At 35.1% G+C, this 23453-nt stretch overlaps 1 protein-coding gene across 1 annotated transcript in view; it reads left to right on the top strand.

Annotated features, from left to right (window-relative positions):
• The first annotated feature begins 1239 nt into the window (after positions 1 to 1239).
• The window catches only part of Znf804a (zinc finger protein 804A), a 239671-nt gene continuing 217457 nt past the window's right edge, over positions 1240 to 23453 (top strand). The window contains exon 1 of the mRNA XM_070019562.1: positions 1240 to 1358. Within this exon, the coding sequence (XP_069875663.1) occupies positions 1248 to 1358 (111 nt within the window). The 5' untranslated portion in view covers positions 1240 to 1247. The remainder of the gene's footprint in view (positions 1359 to 23453) is intronic.

The raw sequence follows: 23453 nt of genomic DNA, 5'->3' as shown, positions 1-23453 counted from the left end.
CATCACACAGCATGCACGCTATCCGAAAATGGGGGCTGGGGTGGCACAGCTTCCCTGGCCTGAAAAAAAAAAGATTCTGAACAGAATACCATTCTCCATATTCCCCAAATCATTTGGAGAGAGAGAGAGAGAGAGAGAGAGAGAGAGAGAGAGAGAGAGAGAGAGAGAGAGAGAGAGAGAGAGAGAGAGAGAGAGAGAGAGAGAGAGAGAGAGAGAGAGAGAGAGAGAGAGAGAGAGAGAGAGAGAGAGAGAGAGTCTAGCAAAGAAGCCAAACCCAGATGAGTAGCGATTATCTCGAGAGGCCCCCGAGGCGGGCACCAGCCCTCGTGGCCTGCAGTTGGAAGTGGATGTCTTTGGTGCTGAATTATTAATTTATTTCTCCCCCCCCACACGCACACACTCGCCCCCACCCTTCCACCCCAACCCGCCGCAGACCAGAAATCGGCGTCTCTTCCTCCCTCCCTCCGCCCCCACCTCGGAGGAGTCTCCCGCGCCTCGGTGGCCGTCGGCTTGGCGGGCCTGGGCAGGCCACCGCGCGGTGCGGGGCGGTGCGGGGCGCTCCCTCTCACGCCCGCCCGGGCTGGCGCGGCCGCGGGTCCCGGCGGCGGGGGCGGGCGGACGGGCGCGTGGGGTGGGGTGGGGAGCAGCGGGTGACAGATGTACTCTTCTGACAGCTCTCAGTATCAGCCCAGTGGCTCCCTGCCATTGGCTCCGTGCAATGGACCGGCAACGCCGCTCACTATAATAACACTCATGCCTGCCAGCGGGAGCAGCTCCGAGTGCGGGCGCCGCGCGCGGGGGACGCCGCGGCCGCCGCGATGCTGCCGCCACTGCTGCCGCCGCCGTGCGGGCGGCTCCCCCTGCCCGCTTCCGCTCGCCACTGACTGAGCCTGCCCGGGCCGGGTCCTCGCAGCCCCGATCTTCCCCGGGAGGAGGGGCTGGGGAGGAGGAGTCGCGGGGAGCTCGTCGTCCCAAGCCGGGAAGCCAACAGCGGCTGCACTCCAGAGACTGAGCAGAGCGCGGGGAGCATGCGGCGGCCGGGGAGCCTGGGCGCGCGGGGCGCGGGGGCGCACTGAGCCCGTCCTCCCCGGGGCCAGCCGGCTATCGACGCTGCCCTCCTGGCCTGCTGGGGCTCCGGGCGGCCCACCCTCCCCTCCCCGCGGCTCCGCGCGAGCTGCTGCTGCGGGCAGGCGGGCGCGGGACGCGGGGGAAGCTGCGGCTGCGGAGGAGGAGGCGGCGGCTGCCCCATGGAGTGTTACTACATTGTCATCAGCTCCACGCATCTCAGCAACGGACACTTTCGCAACATCAAGGGAGTTTTCCGGGGTCCTCTCAGCAAGAATGGGAACAAAACTCTGGTAATCACATTCTCTCTCTCTCTCTCTCTCTCTCTCTCTCTCTCTCTCTCTCTCTCTCTCTCTCTCTCTCTCTCTCTCTCGTTTAAGAATCTTAGAGAAGGCATTTGCTGGATTGAGGTTACAGCGAGGTTTGGAAGGTGTTGCGATTAAGTATAGTTATAATATATTCATTCATTATCTGATGGGCGTGGGGCGAGGAGAATTGGGGGTAGACGGGGGAAATGAAGGCATTTTAGGTATGCTGGGATCCCTGGCTTTGGCAGACACTTCCAAAAAAACCCCGAAAAACAAAAAAACAAAAACAAAAAAACTTGGCCACTACTCCATAAGGCTGAAGATTAGTACCGCAGTCGCTTGCTTGAAACGGTATTGATAGTTCCTCTTGAAAAAGGGGTGGGGGGAGGGAGGGAGAGAAAAATCCTATACCTAAGCGACCCTATCACCTATCACCTCGTTCATCTGAAGGTGAATGAGGATGTGGAGTCTCTGAGGGAGACAGAGGTGGGGAGCCATGTGCCTGGCTCCTGGGAAGGAGGAGGTGGCCCGGTGGAGTTATCATGTTGGCTCTTCCCTTGAAGGACTGTTTGGCAGCAAACTTCTCTAGTGAGAACTTGTCTGTACTCAGCAGAATGATTCCAACACCATCTCACCCTGTCAGCTTTCAGCTTGTCACTCCATGAAGTTTGGGGGTTAGGGTGTAAAGGGCAGTGCCCAGGTCACACTTCAGGCCACTGGGAAATGTGTTCGACAAACCCAACCTACAGTGGTAGAAGGTTCTCACTGGATCACAGAGCTACAACGTTCAGCATCCTAGTAGGAAAGGGAAAAAGGACTCCTGATTGGTGGGAAAAGATGGGCAGAGCATAGAGAATAGTGCTAAAGTGATGGCTCCTACTTTCATTGCAAATTCCTTTAGCTAGAAAAATTCCCTGCCAGGACCAGCTCTCCTGTACTAGTGTCTCTGGAGAAGTAGGTATCTCCATAAGGGAGAAGAGAAGGAGGCTGAAGTCTCATTGGGCCACATACTGCAGAGAGTAGAGCCAAAGCGAAGGTGTAAATTTGGATCCACTAATGTCTGGGACCATTAGCCAGCAGTTTTCCCCCTCGTATTTTTTTCCCCCCAGTATTTTCTTAACTTGACTGGAGTAGAAGTTTAAACCCAAAAGTAAACACATTATTCTTAATCTATTTTTGCTATATATCTTAAAATGCATTTTACACACACACACACACACACACACAAACACACACACACACACAAAACAACAACTGTAGTGTGATTTCCAAGGAGTGAAAATTTTCATCTGAAGTTTTAAATGAATTCTAGCATTGATGGAATGCACCCATGTCTTCATGTTTTTCCTTGTCACAATTGGCTACCTTCTTCCAGGTCCCTTAAAACTCAGAAGCAAGACTAATTTTTGTTTTTCTTGTCATTCTGGATGTGGTTGATTGTTGTTATTACTGAACAAAAGAAAATTTTGTTTGGATTTCTTTGTTTGAGTATTACATAAAGTAGCAAACAATCTAAAGGAGATATTCATACTATTCTGTTCTTAGGGAACTCAACTAGGTGGAAAGGTAAAACTTTGAGGAGGGAAAACTTTTCATTTAAAAAAAGTAAGCACTGATGAAAAAAATTCAATTTCACTCAGAACAAAAAGACAAACTTATTGAATAAGATTTCATGTCCCTAGTTACTCTAACAATGTAGGGGCCAAACACAGTACCGTTCATAGAAAACTAGTTGTTCAACTTGTTAAAATATGATGACTGTTGATTCTTAATTGAATCTTGGGGTTTCTGACAGTGGTTGAATTTGCTTATGCTGACTGGTTGTGTAAGTTTGAAGCTGATAATTTCTTTATCGCTAATGTCTAGGAAAGGTAGGTTAAACATAGTTTTTCCAGTGTAACCTTGTAAATAAAATGAGTAACAAACAGCAACCATCTCAATGAAGTTAATAAGTGTAAGTATAGGCAAATGTCAGAAACAACAAATAATGTGATCTGAAATGACTGACATCATATTCGTTAATCTTAAGGATGGAAATTTAGGAATCTTTTGTGTTCTAATCCTTTCAGGTTGTTTATTAACAGTCTAACTTTGTGTTACTTGTGTGTGAAATTCATACTAAGTCATGCATATTTTCATATGATCATCAAACTATGTTTGAACAATTTCTTTACCAAAATCATATATGTGTTTTCAAGACACCTTTTGATAAGTTTTGTTGTTGAAGATGATGAAATTTATGTGTGTCTTTAAATACAATACAAAAAGTTCTAGACATCTTCCTAAAGGAATGATTTTAATTGTTAAAAGAAATGTCTATACTTATCATTAAAATGTACATACAATGCTATGAAGACTTACTATAAACTATAATTCATTCACAACTAAAATTAGTATACAAGTAGCTTATTAGGTTTAATGCTCTATGAATTAACAACTTTAATAAGAAACAAACTATCTGAAGAGAATATAAGACTTTTGAAAAAGTACTTTGAAAAGTACAAGTTTCTCAATTTATATTTTTAAATTTAGAATTGCCAAATAAAAACCTATGTTTTCCACCTGGGTAATGTTTTTAATCTCAGAATCATGGAATAATAATACAACATTTTATATTTGATTGTTGACATTCTTGAATTTGACTTTTAAAATGTTACAGTTTTAGATTTCATAAGGTGTAATAGTTTTAAAGAATTTGAATAATATCACAAAGGATCTTTTTTTATTTTATTATTTTTGGAAAGTGTAACAAAGCTACTCGGGGAGAAAGTATTTGGATTTGTCCCCCCAAAAGAGCAAATTAATTTCATTTACAAGATGATGAATGTTTTGATTTCACTAAGATTCATATAAAAATAATTTTATAAACTTCAAAAAAGTTCACGAGATTAATGTAAGACATAGAACTGCCAACACTGTATAAAAAGTTACTGCAGTCCATAGTTCAGTGACATTGATTAATATTTTAGCTTAAATTCAAGAACAATTCTGCCACTCATATTGAGATCATCAAAGTATACAATCCTCTCGATATAATATTATGCCTACTAAGCACAGCATTTTGTAAAAAGAGTACCTAAAGACAAACTTGCTGTTAATCTTCAACCTGCTCAGGAACTTTTTCCATTTGACAAATTAAAAATTTACAAATCTCCATTTTGTTCTGTCTTTTGAAGTGATGTCAGTCAACTTGTCATGAGATCTTTTTTTTTTTTACAAACTGCAGCTCTAATATACCTTTAATTTTATGGAAAAAGAAATAAACTAATACTGTATTAATTTCCCAGAATATTTCTGGATAAATTACAGAATCGGTGGCAGTGAATAAAGTTTCCATTTAGTTATATACTTTTACAATTGATTACCCTGAACATATTTGTTCTACATATATACTTAAAAACTTGTAATATAGAATTTCTAAATATGCGCCATATTTTAACTTTTAATTTTATAATCTTAAGTATCATTTCTGAGATTTTGCTTACATTCTGTTAAGTAGTCAGCACTTTATTATCTTATGTCTTGAGGCTGTTTCACTTACTACTAAATTGAAAAAGACTGTGTACTTTTTGGAGTTCACACAAGAAGTAAATATTGATATTGCAAATTTCCTAAGAGATAATGTTACATATTCAGTTGTAGGCATTTTATTTTCTGCTTGCTTCAAAATATGGAGAAATATTGCCAGATTCACAGAATACTTTGACTCTAACTTTATGTTATCTTTTATTCTCAAATGTATAAGCATCACTAAATTCTGTCTGGCCTAAATCCTGTTCCTGTAGGCTGCCCTCCATTTCCAATATAAATGGTAAGGTCAGGAAGACAAGACATATTAATTTATTAATTGGTTCCTCACATACTTGTTATTTAATCCATTCAAAGTTCCATTGCAAAGCCCGGTTCTAGGCACTACAGGTTTTGTGTTTTCAGCACGACTATTACGTGCTATGGTTAGTAATGTTCCTATTCATTTTGGTTCCGCTGAAAAGAATATTCATCTCTTTTGATGTGTGTATAGATTTCTTGTTACTCAGGCTATTTTCACGTGAATAACTTTGCAAAGGAGGAAAACATTTTTTTGTGTATATAAGAACTTACAAAATTTACATAGGTGTTTAAAATACACTATGTGATGGGAGGGGTAAATTCTGGGACTTGAACTAAGCCTGGACACTGTTACTGAATAATTTTGCTCAAGTCTAGTTCTCTATTATTTCAGCCACAGCTCTGCTTCAGACTTTATGATGGTTTATGGAGCTAAGAGTCTCATGGACTTTCCTGCCTACGTTGGCTTCAAACCATGATTTTCAGATCTTGGCCTTCTGAGTAACTAAGATTACATTGGCTTCAGTGGCTATTTTGTTTTAATTATAATTATAGAATATATTTTATTGTGCATGTTTTTTTCCTAAAACGTTTCCTAAGTCTCTTACAGAATGCAATCTGAATACATTTTCCCACTCACTGAGGCTAATTTTGTTGATAAATTAATAGTGTAACTAGGGTTAAACAGATCAATTTCTAGATAGTGCAACTGAAAATTTGACATTGGTAGATTAACATTCTCAACAGAGTTTAAGAGCAAGGATAGATTACTATGGCATAATAATATATTCTCAAACTGTCCAACTTGATTTTTTCTTTAATCACTTTCCTTAAAACTCCTATACATTCACTATTAAATATTATTATAGCATACCTTGTTTTTCTGAACTTTATCTACCAAATTGGTTTTTATTGTGGTGAAACTTTTTATCATATATATATATATATATATATATATATATATATATATATATGCCTTTTTAGAACACGTTCAACTAAGGAAAACCACTGATAGTTAAATTTTTATTGTGAAATGTAGGCGATATTGTGGAGGTGAATGTTTTCAAGTAATACTCTTGATTTTGATTTTCACATAAGCTATTGATTCAGTTACTTGAGGTAGGTGAAATTTACATAGTGGCATTGTATCTTGTCTTTCCAATATTTTGTGGTTTATTGATGGTAAAATTTACATTCTTACCAAACATGAAGGTGAACCAGATCTTCGACCTAGACCTAGACCTAGACTATTCATACAGTTGCGTTCAGGATCAAATTTAGGCCATGGAAGCACTTCATTGAATGTGTATATTTGGTTTTAAATGTCAATTGAAAACTAATGTACTTCTGTTTACCACATTTCAAAATTGATTTTTCTTGTCCTGCATATTCTGTATTTATTTACACTTCGTCCTCTAATGATGAAAGCACTCCAAAAATCAGTGTGCTTATGGATAAAGAATTTTCATTTTTGTACATGGGCCTTGATAGAAGCAATTCTTAGAAAAACAATAGCCTACAAAAAGTTTCATCATCTTTCTACCCCTCTCTAGTATCTGCTTACCATACAGTAGTTGAAGTAATTAATGGACAGTTCTTTTCAGATCAAATATCTAGAACTATTTTCACAGTAACAACAATGGAATGGTTTTAGAATAATATATATTTGTATTTAAGATGCAAGTTTTGGTGTGGCTTAGTGGTAGAACACATTCTTAGCAGTTCTGGATTCTATTGCAAGCACACAAAAAAATCTTAATAACTAAATTAAATTAAAACAGCAGGCTCTCAGTTATTTGACAAGTGTCTTACATATTTCCTTGTTGCATTTGCTCTTTTTCAAAATTTATTTGAACATGATTTTATTCTTCACTTTATGACTAAATAATTTTAGCAGTTTACTATATAACCAAACAATTCACGTAAAATATTTGTAAACTGGTTTACAAGTGTAGCAGTAAAATAATTTTCTTTAGTGACTCTGATTAACTGAGGTAGTACTATTGAAGGTGATCACTGAGATTTAAGAATTAGATTGATCCTTTGGGAAAAAACAATTGTAATTACAATCTGTGGTATACTGAAGTCAGAATTTTTGAAGACAACTTACACTTTTAAAATCATATTTATATTGCCAACTATCAGAAATACAACTGAGAAATATATATGTCTTCAAAGTTTAGCTTGAAATCATTTCACTTGCTGTGTTTCATATTTAATTATCCATTAAATATAAGAAAAGCTTGCAATATATATTTATAATGTCTTCAGCTAGCAAGGACCATTAATATTTCTAAGTGTGTTATAGCATACTTCCTGGCACATTGTAAGATAGAGTCTGGGTAATAAATAATTAAAATTCAATCCTAGTTGTCAATGTAAGCAAAAACCATTACCTGATATACTGTTCTGAACTCTTTCATAATGGCTTGTTACCACTACAAGAAAGTTGCATGCTTTTTTCAATTAACTAAATGTTTATGAGAGCAATGTTGTGTTTAAATGATAAGAAAACTTTCTTCTTAAGTAGCCTTAAAAATCAGTTATATTCAATATAATGGAGAATTAACTAGTCATTTAACCAAATATTAACCTAGGTATTGCTGTTTAGCTTATCTTGTCAAAGTAATTAATATGTAGAATCAGTTGACCTTAAGTTGAGAGAACATTGTCCTTGATAATGTGAGTTAGCATCTTGAAGGCAGTTGATAGTACTTAAGAACAAAAACTGAGGTATCTTGTAAAAGAAATTATGCCTATAGCTAATGAATCAGTTTCTATGTTGGCTAGCAAGGGAGACTGTCTGATTGTCACATTCATGTTTATCAGCCACTACAATTAGTCAAATCCTTAATGTAAATTGTATTTGTATGCATGTACACACACACACACACACACACACACACACACACACACACACACACACACACATGAGTGCACCTCTAGTACCAGTTGTTTCTATGTAGTTGAAGAATTCAGATGTGCAGCATTATTTCATAAAATTGTTTTTAAAACAAGGCAACTAAATGTTGAAAATATAAATTCCATTTGGATTTCATAGCAATAAACCACTGTATGTTGATAACTATATAGGGCTAAACCTTTTTTTTTAACATTTGTTGACTTATAAACCACTGCAAAATAAATTCATTTGAAATCTCTGCTTACATTACAATCTGTTTCTCAAAACTTCCTATCAAAAAACTACTCTACCTCACTATTCCTTTGTAAAGCTGACTCATTTTCATCTACCCTACTCTGATAGTTAGTCATATATACTTTTCTTTGTACTGAAAGAAACTAAATCTGTCTCTGAATGGGAGAAAATACTTTAAAGTTAATTTTAGAAGTACACACTTTATTAGCCTAATATAAAAATGAACTCACTAGAATAATGTAACATAAATGTTTTACATTTTACAACAACAAAATAAAAACCATGAAATATATACAGAATTCCTTTTATGTCCACCAACCAAATCTTATCAGGAACATATCTCAAGCTGAATGAAGCAAGCCCATTGGTATTCATTTGAAGAAGGTAAACTAAGCACAATGGGGAGGGAATATTATGTCATCAAATGAAGTTGTAGATCCAGAGGATTTGGAATTGTTTGAGGTGATTTTTCTAGGTAGGTTAGTAAGGCAAGGGTCACTCTGGATTGGTTACTGTGCTGAAGATTGGTTGGGTTTTTAGATTGGAGTTACAAGGGATAGAGTGGAAGGATAGTTAAAGCAGGTAGAGAAGTTGATTTTGCTTATTTGGGCTGGTAGATGGGGATGTTGAGTAACAGAAGTTCTGGTTCTGTTTATATCAGTGCTCAGGCATTAAGGGGTGGTCTTGCTTTTGGCTAGTATCACCATGATCATAGAATGATCTCATGAGATGTGAGTGTTCTGTGAAATTGTTCATACTGACAAGTAAATTCTATACCTGATTTTTAGATACAGACATACTTCTAAGTGATAGTTCTCAGAAATGTCTGTTAATGATAAGACCAGGGAATGGATGGTTCCAAACAACTTAGGTGAATAAAATGATCAGAGTGCACAAGGTCATCAGAAGAAAAGTACCCAGAGGAAAGAGTTATCCAAGGCCAAGGATAACTCAGGACTAGGTGAACAGTGTCATCAGAGTGTCATCAGAGTGCTATAATCAGAGTGCTATAAGTCATCAGAGATTATAAGGTGACCATAATACAAGGTGACTGGAGGACATGGTGAAGGGAGTTTAGAGAAATGAATTTTGAAGCTGGATTCTAGGCATGAGGAACAGAGGTAGAAAACTTGAGAAGTATGAAGGAACAACAATGAGAATATTTGCCTATATTGTCACATTAGTAGAGGAATTAGTTTGTTGGTTGGTTTTTAATTATTCCTTAGAGCTTCTGCTCTGTGATCCAGTCTGGACTCAAATTATAATCCTCCTGCCTTGGCCTCTTGTGTACTGAGAATATGTGCCCAGCTTACTAGCAGACTTAAGAGTGGTTATACATCCACCTCTTGGGAGATACAAGACAGTGATGTTTCAAAGGAACGGGTTTTATTTGAAGCAAAAGGCAAAGCTGTGGCTTCAGTAAGAAGTTTAAACTATAGAGATTTATTGATAACAGACATTCCCAAGTTGAAGAGATCAAAGTTCAATTGCTTTAAGGCCCAAGAAAACATGGAGAATTAGAAAAGGCAGTCTGGCCTAGCCATATGGAGACTGATGTTGGGGAAATTAAGAAAACTTCTGTCCTGAGCTTGTGATGATCAACATCATTGAAGGATAAGTGTTGTTGTGATAGTCGCAATGTGACCAGTAGAAGTAGTAGAATGGTGAGGGAGGACAGGTGTCAGAGTCCCTTGGGGAACACTCAGAGTCGTCGGGCTCCCCTGTGACTTCTTTGTGATACTGAATCCTGCATAGTTCTAACCTGCATCTAAGAGTTTCTCTTGTCCCATTCTGAAATGTTCTGGGAACACTTACTCCTGTATTTCCTTTCAATCTAGAGTTGAAATCATTAACAGTAAATCAAAGGGCTGCTGTGAAGACAAATAAGCATAGACTACATGGGTTAAAGAATATTTATTTTTCATAGTTCTGGAGGCTGACAAGTCCAGCTTCAAGATACTAGCTGAAGCCCTGCTTCCTGGTTTGCAAATGGCTCTTTCAATGAAGGTTCACATGGTGAAGCATAAGCAGAGAGATCAGCATTAGTAACCTTTATAATACATGAATCCACTAGTGAGTGCTGTGCTGTCATAGCCATTACCTTACAAAAGCTACCACACTGAGTTAGAGTTTCAGCATATGAAATTGGAAGTAAGAGAGATTCAGTGCGTAACAACAATCAGTAGAGCAATATTTGCATGCCTAAGACAAGAAATACTTTAATTAATGACTTGGAGTGACCAATTTTTTTGTCAGTTGTAGGACTTGAACTCAGGGCCTGGGCATGGTCCCTGAGCTTTATTACTCAAGGCAACTTCTCTCCTACTTTGAGCCATAGTACCACTTCTGGTTTTCTGAGGGTTAATTGGAGATAAATATATGAACTTTCCTGCCCTGGTTAGCTTCAAATGGTGATCCTCATATCTCAGCCTCCTGACTAGCTAGGATTACAAGCATGAACCAACAGTGACAGGGAAGCTTTTATTCTGAGATACTTTAGAGAAAAATTCTGATACTCAGGAAGTCACCAAGCATGTGCCCAAGGTTATGGAAAGCAGAGGATTTGGGGACAACAAATTATACGAAAAGGGATTAAGAGCAACTGCAGCTAAGGAAGGGAGGTAAAGACAATGATGCTTGAGTGATTCCTTTAAGAAACAAATCAAGGCATAAATGATGAATTTAAACATAAATTCTCTCTTTGTCTTACGAAAATGTCTCAGTATTGTAATTCAGCATTCTCCTCCAGGAAATGTCAGTGGAAACACTGAGGATCTTCATAATACCTCCTTTAGAACTGGATATATAGCCAGTTAACTCTTGTTAAAAATTCACTTCTGAACAAAACACTTTCATGGTACTGAAGAGGATGGCTTTCACTCCAGAAGTATGTTTAACATCCAGTTGGACATGTCTAGAGTACTCACTGTCGTACTTACCCAGTGATTGAAAGCAAACACTTCATCTCTAAGGACGAGTGTAAATCTTAGCTCTACCTTGGTATTAATAAACAGTGTGTATAACTGCTGTAACCCAAATTCTTAATACCAGTTATGTACCCAAATAACACTACAGTTTTTTAATATAAAAATTTTATAAGAAATTTCCTAGTAGTTTGTGTTTTTTTCTAATGTGAATTGAATGAATTAGGTCAAGACTAAACACATGTTTGTCTTTCCATTTTCCCACTATTGTAATGTGCTTGCTACTCTAGTCATCAAATCTAAATTTTTAAAGTAGAACAAAGAGTAGTATGGAGGAAGAGCAAGAAGTTAAATGTTCTTTTTGCAAGAAAGTTTCCCTGACAAGGTTTGCTTACATCACTTTGGGCAGAGGTATGCCAGAGAACACTAAATGCAGAGAAGTATGCAGTTGTGAACTAAGAAACCTATGCATTACACATTCCAGTATTCCAACAAAAGTCAGGGCTGTGTTAGGAAGAAAGAGGAAATTAATCAAAGAGGCCTAACATGACAAGTCACTCATTATATGGGCGAGATGCACTTTTCTCATTGGCAGTTATTTTATTTTTAAAAGGTGGTACTATCTGCCTTAAAGGTTATTTACAGATCATACAAATATGATAGCAAATGTATAGTAATCTGCACTAGATTCAATACAAAAGCTCTCAATGATCAGTGGTAGCTATTGGCAGTATTTTATACTGTAATGTTCACAGCAGTATTCTATTAGAATACTATTCCCTCATTCATAGCATTTGGTTTTATATAACTTAGACACTTTTAGCTTTGAACTCATCAGTGTTCTCTTTCTCTGTGTCTTACATCATTTCTGCAGTTATAACAGTGTGTCATTCATTAGGTGATTTACATTCAAATTGAAGTTATGTCTCATGGAATTAGAGGTTAGGAAATGCAAAGACACATTGCTGACTGGTTTGGTATCTAGGGAGAGCTTGTTTCCTCAAAGTGAATGCCTCACTTGCTGTTACCATATATGGTAAAAGAGGCAAAGGAATTTTCCCATATCTACCTTATTGAAGTACCAAATGCACTCCTAAGGTGGGTTCTTCAGGATCTGATCATTGTCCACAGGCCAAACCTCCTTGGAGCATTGCCTTGTGTGTGAGAATTTCTACTGGATTCATATGAACATAGTATTCCTGTCATAGAATGCAGTTTATCCATGGCACTCCTACTTTGTTTCTACCTTAGGAATGCATATATAGCAGTGATACTGAAATTAAACATACAACTTAGGGGAGAGGTGATGGAGATCGGGATGGACAAAAACTGGGAGAAAATAAAGGAGACAGTGACACTGTTCAAAACAAAACAAAATGAAACAAATGTAATCATTACCTGACTTATGTAACTGTAACCTCTCTATATATCACCTTTATAATAATATTTTTAAAATGAAAGAATGTATATAATATCCTCGTAGATTAGGTCCCACATATTTGAAGTGATATAAAAATGAAAATCCTAAGGAAACTTTCATATCCTAGTCTATACCTTGACTTCTAAAGTCCATAGAGCTATAGAAACTGACTCTTCAAGTAAACCAAGGATTTCATTTTTACTCTCTTTAATAATAAAAAACGCTGTGATTTCCTTGCTAAGTCTTCTTTACTCACTGCTGTTCTTAGGCTGCAAAATTAATATTTACACTAGGGGGCGGCATAACATTTCCTCTTACACTCCTATAGACAGGCATAAGCAAATAACCATATATGAATACATTTGTCAAATAGAGTTCACACAATTGTCTTAGGTAAAAGTCACTCTAAATTTCATTCTCTAGGAATTCTAAGGAAATATGATGTTGGTTTGATACATACTTTATTCCTGTGCTTTCTGAAGTAGTGATTTCTGACTACTCTCTGTCATCTGTGGATAAAAGTAGGTAGTTAAGGCCATACTAAATAGAGTTGATGACCAGGGACACCTCTATTTGCTGAACTCATGACTGTCATATTAGCCATTATTCATACTGAAATTCACCTAAGTTCTTATTACCAAAAGCCTACTATTTTAATAACTCATAATAGGGAGTTTATTTTTATTACCAATTTATACTAATTTGATTCACATTTTTACAGGCTACAAAATTAATACAATTAAAGTCAGTATATACTGACTACTTTTATTGAAAGAAGGGAAGTTAAAGTATGAAATAAATAATGAGTATTTGGACAAAAATATGGGATTCTGAAATTGATTTCTTACCCATTTGTCACAACTGATACATAAAAAATAGCCGAGAACTTTAATGACACAAATTTTCAAGCTTTATAGATTTAAAGAACTTTCTTCCATAGTAATTGGTATCTAATTTCTTAGAGGGAAGGGTGTAGATTATATAAATAATTCAAACTTTTATTTGTATTTCTAGTTGCTTTGAAATTATTTATTCAAGATACATTTTTTTGTGGAGTAGGATTTAGAGGAACTGATAATATAATACATTCTTAAAAATTTAAAAATTTTTCAGGTAGACTGATGCTAGTAGAAGTTCAGATATGCCTATTACATATTGCTGTTCTAGTAAAGACAATTAATTGTCATACTCTACAGAAAAGGATTAGTGAAGAACAATAATAAAATCAACAAATAGATCCTTGTACAAAATGTACCAAATTGAGCATAAATTGAGAATATAGGAAAAATAACTCATAGTGCTTAACCACCTTAATTAAAATATTATGGCAATAATTCAATTTACCCTTGCTACTGTACCAGTAACTATTTATATTTCAGGTATCAAAATATACCAACTATTTTAGCTAATTAATAAAGGACTGATGTAAGTTTATCAACTATAGAAATGATAGATTATTTTAGGGACTCTCTTCTTTTCCTCTAGTAACACACCTATAGTAGGGACACAGTATATACATAATCTTAAGGGAAGCACTTGTGAATATAAAAAGCAAAAATTCTGCCACCAATCTCTCCCTGTTCCGATCCTGTTCCCCTCCCCTGGCTTCTTCTCTTACTTAACATCCCATATCAGTACAAGCTATTTCAATTTCAATCTGCTTGAATATAATGTATATTTCTCAGAAATCCTTATAATTTTACTAGCTTTTAAAAAGCATCTAAAATTCATTTGAGAAGTAACTAAAATCTTCTGATATAATATCAGAAGTCTAAAAATAATACTAGTAATAGAGAGAGAAATCTGAAGTAAAGCAAAGATCACTGTTCACTTGTGGCCACAATCCCATTTGCATGGGAGAGGAAGAGGGAGGGAGGAAGAGAAGGAATGAAGAAAGGAGGGAGAGAGAGACTCTTTAATGATTTTTAGGTCATGAAGGAAAATATAAGGTAATAGAAGCCAGTACATTGCCTTGAATAACACCCAGAGTTACCTGAAATTGCTCCAGTTTACATTGCTGTCCTGACTTGATTGTAAAAGTGACACCACTTTGCCTCTCACAATTACTCTAATTTGGATGACAATTCATGCGATTGACATGCTAAATGAAGAAACCTCCACAGTGACAAGAGCTTGCCTGTGATGATTCCTTATTGTCAAGCATTCTGACTTGAATTCTGCATTTCCTTAGGATTTGAAGATCCCCACAAGTATACAAAAATTACAGAACATATGTTTAATATTAAACTGTTTTTCTCTATTCAATCTCTAATAGGCATAATAGGCATAATAGCCAAAACAATAGGAATGTAGTCACTTTCTTTCACCATTCTGGTGGGTTGAGTTTGGCCACGTGCAGGATGAGGAGAAATCACTGAAGCCTCTGGGGCATCTGAGGTGCAGTTGTAAAGGTAATACAGTCACAGCAAGTGTTGTCACTGCACATGAACTTTCTCAGGGAAAAGTTCCTGAGAATAGTTGTGTGCTTTGTGTTGTTTCAACAATGTCAGTGGCAGAACTTTGCCTCAAGTTTGAGCAGCTTTGGTTTCCTAACAAACCAGTGCAACAGGCTTCTCTATGAATCTTTTCAATACATGTATTTTATAGGTCATTAGATGAACAAAATGTGTTTATTAAACCTTGAAAATCTAGAATTGTGGTAATTATTTAGTGAGGAAAATTAGGATAACTAAGTTATTTTCTACCACATTGCTTTATATTTACATAGAATAGGCACAATGTTTCTTTACATATCTTTGCTGTTCTCTTTTCTCCTTTTCTGTAATAAAAATTGTGAAGGCATTTCTAAACCTGAGTTTACTTTTTTTGCTGAAGAATGTGAGCAAGAAATTTACCTTGGTTCCTGTCCCTTTATAGCTAACGAAACATGTTTGATTTAGTCTCTTCTATATTACAAATATCATTCTAACATACTATATATGAACATATGAACATATGATCTCTTAATATTATATATGATCATATGAAATATGATCAGATGAATCATACATAATTACTACTGAAATTTCCTAAGTTGGGTGAATAGAATTATTGTAAATATTAACAAGGTAAGGGAAATGGCTAGTTTGGTATCTGATTAAAAAATCAATTATTGTTATTTTTACAAATACTGCTTTCTAAAAGAAAGCTTGTCCTCCTCTGTTACAGATATAATACATGGATGCTTGTTTTTCAGATCAAAAATGGGATGCCAAGGATTAGAGTATAGGCGGTTATGGGAAAACAATGGAAATACATTCAGGGGATTGGTCAGAAAAATTTAGCACTTATATTCAGGATTCTGAAGCTTATTCTATGCATGTTTGCTGTTCATGGAACACAGATTCAACTCTAGATGATGACAATTATCACCTGTAGGTTCAAAAAAGTCACTTTGGATCTCACTTCATAGGTACAGAATCTTCATATCCATGGACACAGTCCAGAAGTGATACTTTTGAAGAGTGCCCAGGAGACTCTTGTATTTCTAGAATGAAAGGCATTTGGCTTGATTTCAATGGATTTGTTCCAAAAAATTGCTTCGATGTCACATGTTCTAATTAATGGCAGAGATGAAGCTTTGCTTCAACATCACTGAGATTGTCTTCCCACCAATCTTTATACCTGTTGATCATAATGATAGTTCATTTAGAAAATTAGCTGCAATACGTTTATCTCATAGTTTTGAAAAGATGAAACAAAGGAGCTTTGGCTATTAATTCTTTGTCTGTTGACTGGTTAGCAATAACTTTCTCCAATTCTGTGGCTTGTCTCTCGGTTCTAGTTATCGTTTCTTTGGTTATGTGGATATTTTATTTGATGTAGTCCTATTTTTAAACATTTTTCTTGTTTACTGAACAATTAAATTAATATTAAAACAACAAACACCTGTGCCTATAACTTCTACAGATTTCCCTACATATCCCTGTAGTAGATTTGAAAATTTGTTTCTTATGTGAATTGTTTGATTCATTTTCAGTTAATATAAGCACAGGTGAGCAATACAGGTTCATTTTCATTATCTTACAAATAGACAACCAGTTTTGTCTGCACCATTGGTTGAAGAGGCTCTCTTTTCCCTTATATATGCTTTTGACTCCTTTGTTGAGCATTAGATGGCTGAATCAGTGTGGTTTTATGTCTAAGCCTTCTATTCCATTTCATTGGTCATCAGGTCTATTTTGTTTCATTTCCATGCTGTATTATTACTGTGGCTCTGTATTGTAATTTGATATTAATTATTGTTATACCTCCAGAATTTCTCTTTTTACAAAGAATTTAAAAGTTAAATAGCAGTGGGATAAATACTTTAATTAATAAATGGCAAGAAGATCTAATTATTTGTTTTGAGAAGAAGAAATATAAATGGCTACTAGATACATGAAGAAATATTCTGTATCCTTAACTACAAAAGAAATGTAATCAAAACTGTGCTGTGATCCCATCTTCCTCCAATCAGAATTATGATTGTTCAGAAAATAAACACCAATAATGTTGGTGAGGATATGGGAAAAAGAAATGCTTTATATGGTGTTTATGGAAATAGAAATGAGTGCAACCACTATGAATATCAATATGGGGGTTCTTCCAAAAACTAAAGAAGTCTATCTTATGACCCTTCCATATCACTATTGGGCATATATCAAAAGGATTATGAATGAACATATGAAAATATATCGGCATACCCATGTTTATTGCAGCTCTATTCATAATAGCCAAAGTCTGCAAAACAGACGAATAGACAAAACATATGGAATATATCTATATCTATATCTATATCTATATCTATATCTATATCTATATCTATATCTATATCTATACACACCTTTGGATATTACACAGTCAAAAAGAAGAGTATTTCACTTGCATAAAAATATATGGAAGTGGAGATGATTGTATTGAGATAACCTCAGGCTCAAAATATCAAATATTACATATTTTTGTTCATTTGTGAAGGTTAGACCTAAAGGACAGATAGCATACATGTATATGCTTATACATACATACATACATACATATATATATACATATATATATATATATATATATATATATATATATATATACCAACACACACATAGAGCATGATTCTAACTATTGAACTATTTAGGGGGATGTTTACAAAGTTTAGGTGAGAGAAGCTAAAAGACAATCAGATGGTAAAAGATTCCAAAATCCATCTATTGCAACTACAAAGATTGTGGTATAAGAAATCTTAGTGAAAACTGAGGAGCAATATGAGGTTAGGGTGGGGAAAGAGAAAATAATAAGATTATTCTGATTAAAATATAATATGTACTTACAATGGTGAAATGCTTGCAGTTAAGCAGGCTGTTTTGTGCAGTGGGTGGGTCATCGTGGTGGGGAAAGGGTTGGGGTAGCTGAATGAGGACAAATAGGTTGGATTCATTAGTTGAATATATGAAAATAGAACAATGAAACATGTTGAGCTTGTTTTAGAATGAGTGAAGGTGAGGGAGAGTGAAGGAAGGAGTAAGTTTGATGTATTGTATGCGTATGTGGAATGTCACAGTGAACCACTACCTCTTTATACGGAATATATGCTAATATATTTTTAAAGAAGGAAAATAGAAAATTAAGTAAGGCAATTAACCGAAATATTGTTAGGTCTTATAAAAAAGAGAGTTAAAACTTGTAGCTGTGTGAGGTAGCACAAAAAGTAAAATCCCACCACTAGGCAGTCAAGTGTGGAAGGGTGACAAATTCACACTACTCCGGGCTAAATTAGGAGGCCAGCCTTGCCTATAGAGTGAGGCATTTTCTCAAAAAAAAAAATAGATAAGAAAATGTATTGTTTTATGAAATATAGGTAATGCTAAGTACTTTTGTAAAAAGTATATAAAACATTTAACAAGTTAAATCTCAGATTTTATTTATGACAGGTTTGCTTTAAGATGCCAAATAAAGTTTATATTTCCTAATTTATACTGTATTCTTAAATTATGACTTTCACAAATGGGATTATCTGTCACCATTTAGGATCTTTACTTATATTGTGATTATGGTATCAGCAGAATAAAACCTGTGTTTTTAAGTGTGGTCCAGTCAGTTTCATAAATTTCTTAAAAAGCCTTTGTTTAATCTAACCTTGAGCAATTTTTTTTGGGGGGGGATCCGGTTGTGGGGCCTGCACTCTGGGCCTGGGTGCTGTCCCTCAGCACTTCATCTCAAGGCTAGCGTTCTACCACTTAGGCCACAGTGCCACTTCTGGCTTTTTTCTTTTTTGCTTATGTGGTGCTGAGGAATCGAACCCAGAGCCTCATGCATGCAAGGCAAGAGCTCTACCACTGAGCACCTTCCCAGACCACCATGAGCAATTTTTTAAACTATGTTTTCAAATCACAAGGATACAGTAATTTAATGTATGTATGTATGTATGTATGTATGTATGTATGTATGTATGTATGTATGTATGTATGTATTTTGTGTGGGTTGTGGGGCTTGAACTCTGGGCCTGGACACTCTTCCTCAGCAATTCAGCTTAAGGAGATTGCTCTACCACATGAGCCACAGCCAATTTTCTGATGGTTTATGGGAGATTAGGAGTCTCACGGACTTTCCTACTCTGGCTGGCTTTGAACAGAGATCCTCAGATCTCAGCCTTTTAAGCAGCTAGGATTACAGGTGTGAGCCACCAGTGCCCAGCCCATCTTTTCTTTTTTGAGTTGTGTTAGATGCAGGGCTAAACATTATGTTTTTAACTTTTATCTGTCTTATGACTACTCTGGAGAATGCTCCAGAATAGCACTAGTAACATTTTTATGTGCATGTCTATAATATTTTGTTTATATTTCCTATATGATTAGAAAACTATATGATAATATAATCATTTATCATATAGTTTTCTAATCATATAGGAAATATGGCTATATATAGCTATAGAGATTAAAATTACAGAACATACATGTCTACCAATAACCATTACTTGTCTCCTCCATCATGGTTTTACTTGTTAACTATATTTTCTTTCATTTCTTTATTTATTTTCCTATTTTTAGTACCAATCTGATCCTTAATTCAAATTCACAATATTTCTTGCTTTGTTAGTTTATCAAAAATGTTCACCAAAGACATATACATGTTTTCTTTTTTCCTAGTATAGATAATTGAATAGACACTATTCAATTAGACTAAGTCAATAGCCAAGTAATATTTTTCATATCTCGTATATTTCACCACATAGAAAAAGTTATTTAATAAAAAATACGATTTTAGGAAATTTGTTTCATTTTCCTCAGCATTTTCTCTCCCTAGTATTTACAATTTTCTATTTGCTAAAAATTAACCATAGTAAATGTTTTTAAAATAGGATAGGTAAAGAATTATTTGCAAGCTGGCTGTTCATTGCTGAAAGTGTACCATCATTTTCTGGTATATATTATAGAGTTTTCTACTCCAGGAAATAAGGTAAAGCAGCTGAAATCTAATCACTGGGCTTTGTAGCACATATTTGTAGAAAGCTGGCTTTCAGTTCTCGTGGTTTATAATATGTAGGTTATCCTTCTGTCTTTCTCAGAAGATTATTTTCAGGGAGAGTACAAGAAAATGAAAATACCTGAAGCTTTTAATACATTTTTCTTTTGGTAGAGAGCTGGTGATTATAAATTTAGTTTCTCTTAATTGCTGTCTGTGCTACAGAAGAAAGGGACAGGGAATAAAAGCAGGAGGGAGCTAGCACCTTGGTATGTGTGAACAAGGAAGAGTCTGCAGGAAGTCTTTGAGTAGCCCTTTGGCATATTCTGGAAGATTTCCTGTTGTCTCTATCCTCATCAATTTAGTCCAAGATAAATTTGAACAATATAAATTTAAAAGTTTAACCAGAAACATTCATCTTATTTAAATAAATTTCATGGCCTTAAAAAACGATTGTAGCCTAACATTATTGTAATCCAAAATATCCTTTGATATATGGGTGGAATAGGGTCATTTTCAAGGGCTAAAGATGTTGCTACGAGGACAAACTATGTTAGTAACTTTTACAGTTAAGAATAAAGGAAGTCATGGCTGGGAAGATGGCTCAGTGACAGAGTGTACCTTGCATGCATGAAGCCCTGGGTTCAACTCCTCTACACCTTATAAGCAGGAAAAGCTGGAAGTGGTGTTGTGGCTCAGGTGGTAAAGGGCTAGCCATGACCTAGGGACAGTGCCCAGGCCCAGAGTTCAGATCCCACAACCAGCAAAAATAAATAAATAAATAAATAAAGGAAGTCAAGATAGTTGGATAAATGAAGCTAGAAATAATGACTGTGTGAATAAAAAAGAAATACACAAATATCCTTAAAATGGAAGCTCACATTATATTGTGTCCGTGGATCACATCTAAGTTCATATTTTATATAATATTTTATATAAATTTTATACAAAAATTCAGGTACCAGTACTACCTCCATTTGACTGGTGAAGAACTGAAGAGAATACTTCTGATTGATTCAGCTTAATTTTGTCTTAGATTCTGTTCTCACCATAATCACAATAAATGATCCCTACTTAAATTCTCATTAAAGTAATGAAAAATTAATGTAGTATTTGCATAAATATCCTAATCTAAAAAATGATAATTAAGCATACATAATTATAAAAATATACCAAATTATAAAGCAAACATGTATTTTCCCAGATAAATTTGTAAATCACTCAATGAATTAAATATGTTGAGGCTTTAAAAATAATTTCTATTACAAAATTAGTTAAGTATATCAAAGAATGAGTTAACAAATATTACACTACTTTTAACATATAAACTCTTGACTATCGGGACATAATGAAAAATAAATAGTACATTTACTTAATGGTATCTTCTAGAACTCTTGCTTGCAAATCATGTTGATTTACATACAAAAGTATATTGCTTAAACTGCAATGAATCATTCTGGATGATAACTTGATCTGATGATTATCCATTTCTCCTCTGTGAGATGCTTAGTCATTAGGGTATAGATTCACACATAGTATCTTGAGCTTGTTGAAAGTCATGCTCAAGGAGAGTATAGTATTACAATCAGTAGAGAAACACGGGAGGAGGGAATTTAAAGTGGGAGACCCAAAATTGCAAATGCAATAAGAAATGCAATACATTCTGGAAAAGTGTTAAAATTATTGGTAGGCTAAAATGTGGAATACAGAAAATACCTGATCAGTTCCTTAATGATAAACATTAATTTACTACATATATAATTTCAACTTGAAAAGCTAAAATGAGCCATCTCTGTCCAATTGTACTACTTAATGACAAAAAAACTGTTATGTATTTACAATAGAATGTTTGGTTATTTAATATATTTTATAAAATCCTTAATTTTTACTGATTAAGAATGATTAATGCATGATATGTAGTGAAAAAATAACATTACTATATAATCACTTCTGTCAACTCTGGAATTTCTGAAAGCTAGAAGAAAGTACTAATATATACTATATAAAAATACTTCAAAACTTTATCTACTTTCCCAAAGTTTTCTCTACTTATTTCTTATAAGAATCATTTAGAAAAGCAAATTTCCTGTAAAACAAGTTTTTCTTCTTAATTTTAACAAGACTGACAGATAATTTTATAAAACATTTAGGTATTAAGGATAAAAATGTAAAATGCATAATAATTTTTTGCAAAACACCTTAAAAATCACGTTAATTCCAGTAAATCATTAGCTCCCGTTCTGACCATTCATGTTAATATTTGCATAGGAGTATGTAATTATATTAAGCTCTATACTGTTCATCTATATATTTTTTATTTGGTCATATTAACATAATTGCAAGAACTTTTATTTTAGAAATTGAAGTCTTAAATTCTGTTGTTTTTGGAATAATTACATATAGGGTACTGGAGAAAGTATATTACTGACTTAGGCACATAGACTTATTTTCCTTCAATCCTCTTGATGACCTCCATGTGACAATTAATATACTAACTGTTATTTTTTCTGTATTAGGCACTAACACTTCATTTTTTTTTAAATAGAGGTACTGTTGAGTACAATGGTTTACAAAGTCAGGTACATGTCCTATAGGAAAAATTATAGATATTAAAAGTAATCTTGATGGCTGGAGATGTGGCTCAAATTGTAGACTATACCAACATGAACAGGAAAGCTAAGTGGTAAAAATAAAATCTAAGTTCAAGCCTTCATATTGGTCTAAAAAATCCTAGTTATTATGCTAATCTCATTTAACATGTTTATATCACATTTTATAACACACTGACACAAATCGATTATATTAGTGTGAAATATATTGGTGTTATACTATCAAAAATTCTTATAATAGATTAGGATATGAGGAAATAATGGAAAGGGATGAAAAATCTTATCATAGCCATAGAAAATAAATTTAAATATTTTGTTTATGATGTAAACATAGAAATTAGTTATTATTTTGTGGCTGATAGAGTCCACACATCCATGGATATTTCAGCTTTACCTTAGTCTTTTCAGTGGCAGGAATTATAGAAACATGTCACAATGACTGGCCCCTGGTCACATCTTTCTTAATTTTTTTTTATTTTTATCAAAAATTTAAGATAGTTAAATCTTATAACATGTTGAACACTGAACAAAGTCTTAGGAAAATAGAGACAATTGAAGTAAATTCTCTTCACCAATAAGAACTTCAGCTTAAAAGTGGTTTTTATCATGGTATTTTATATTATGTGCATATAATATCAAATGCAAAACTTTTCCACCTTCTTGAGAAGAATTTTATTCAGTCAGAATCAATTTACGTCATATATACTT

The sequence above is a fragment of the Dipodomys merriami genome, unplaced genomic scaffold, assembly GCF_024711535.1.
Source record: "Dipodomys merriami isolate MVZ:Mamm:240054 unplaced genomic scaffold, mDipMer1.0.p SCAF_1, whole genome shotgun sequence".
Taxonomy (NCBI): Eukaryota; Metazoa; Chordata; class Mammalia; order Rodentia; family Heteromyidae; genus Dipodomys; species Dipodomys merriami.
This window is presented reverse-complemented; position numbering and strand designations above follow the sequence as displayed.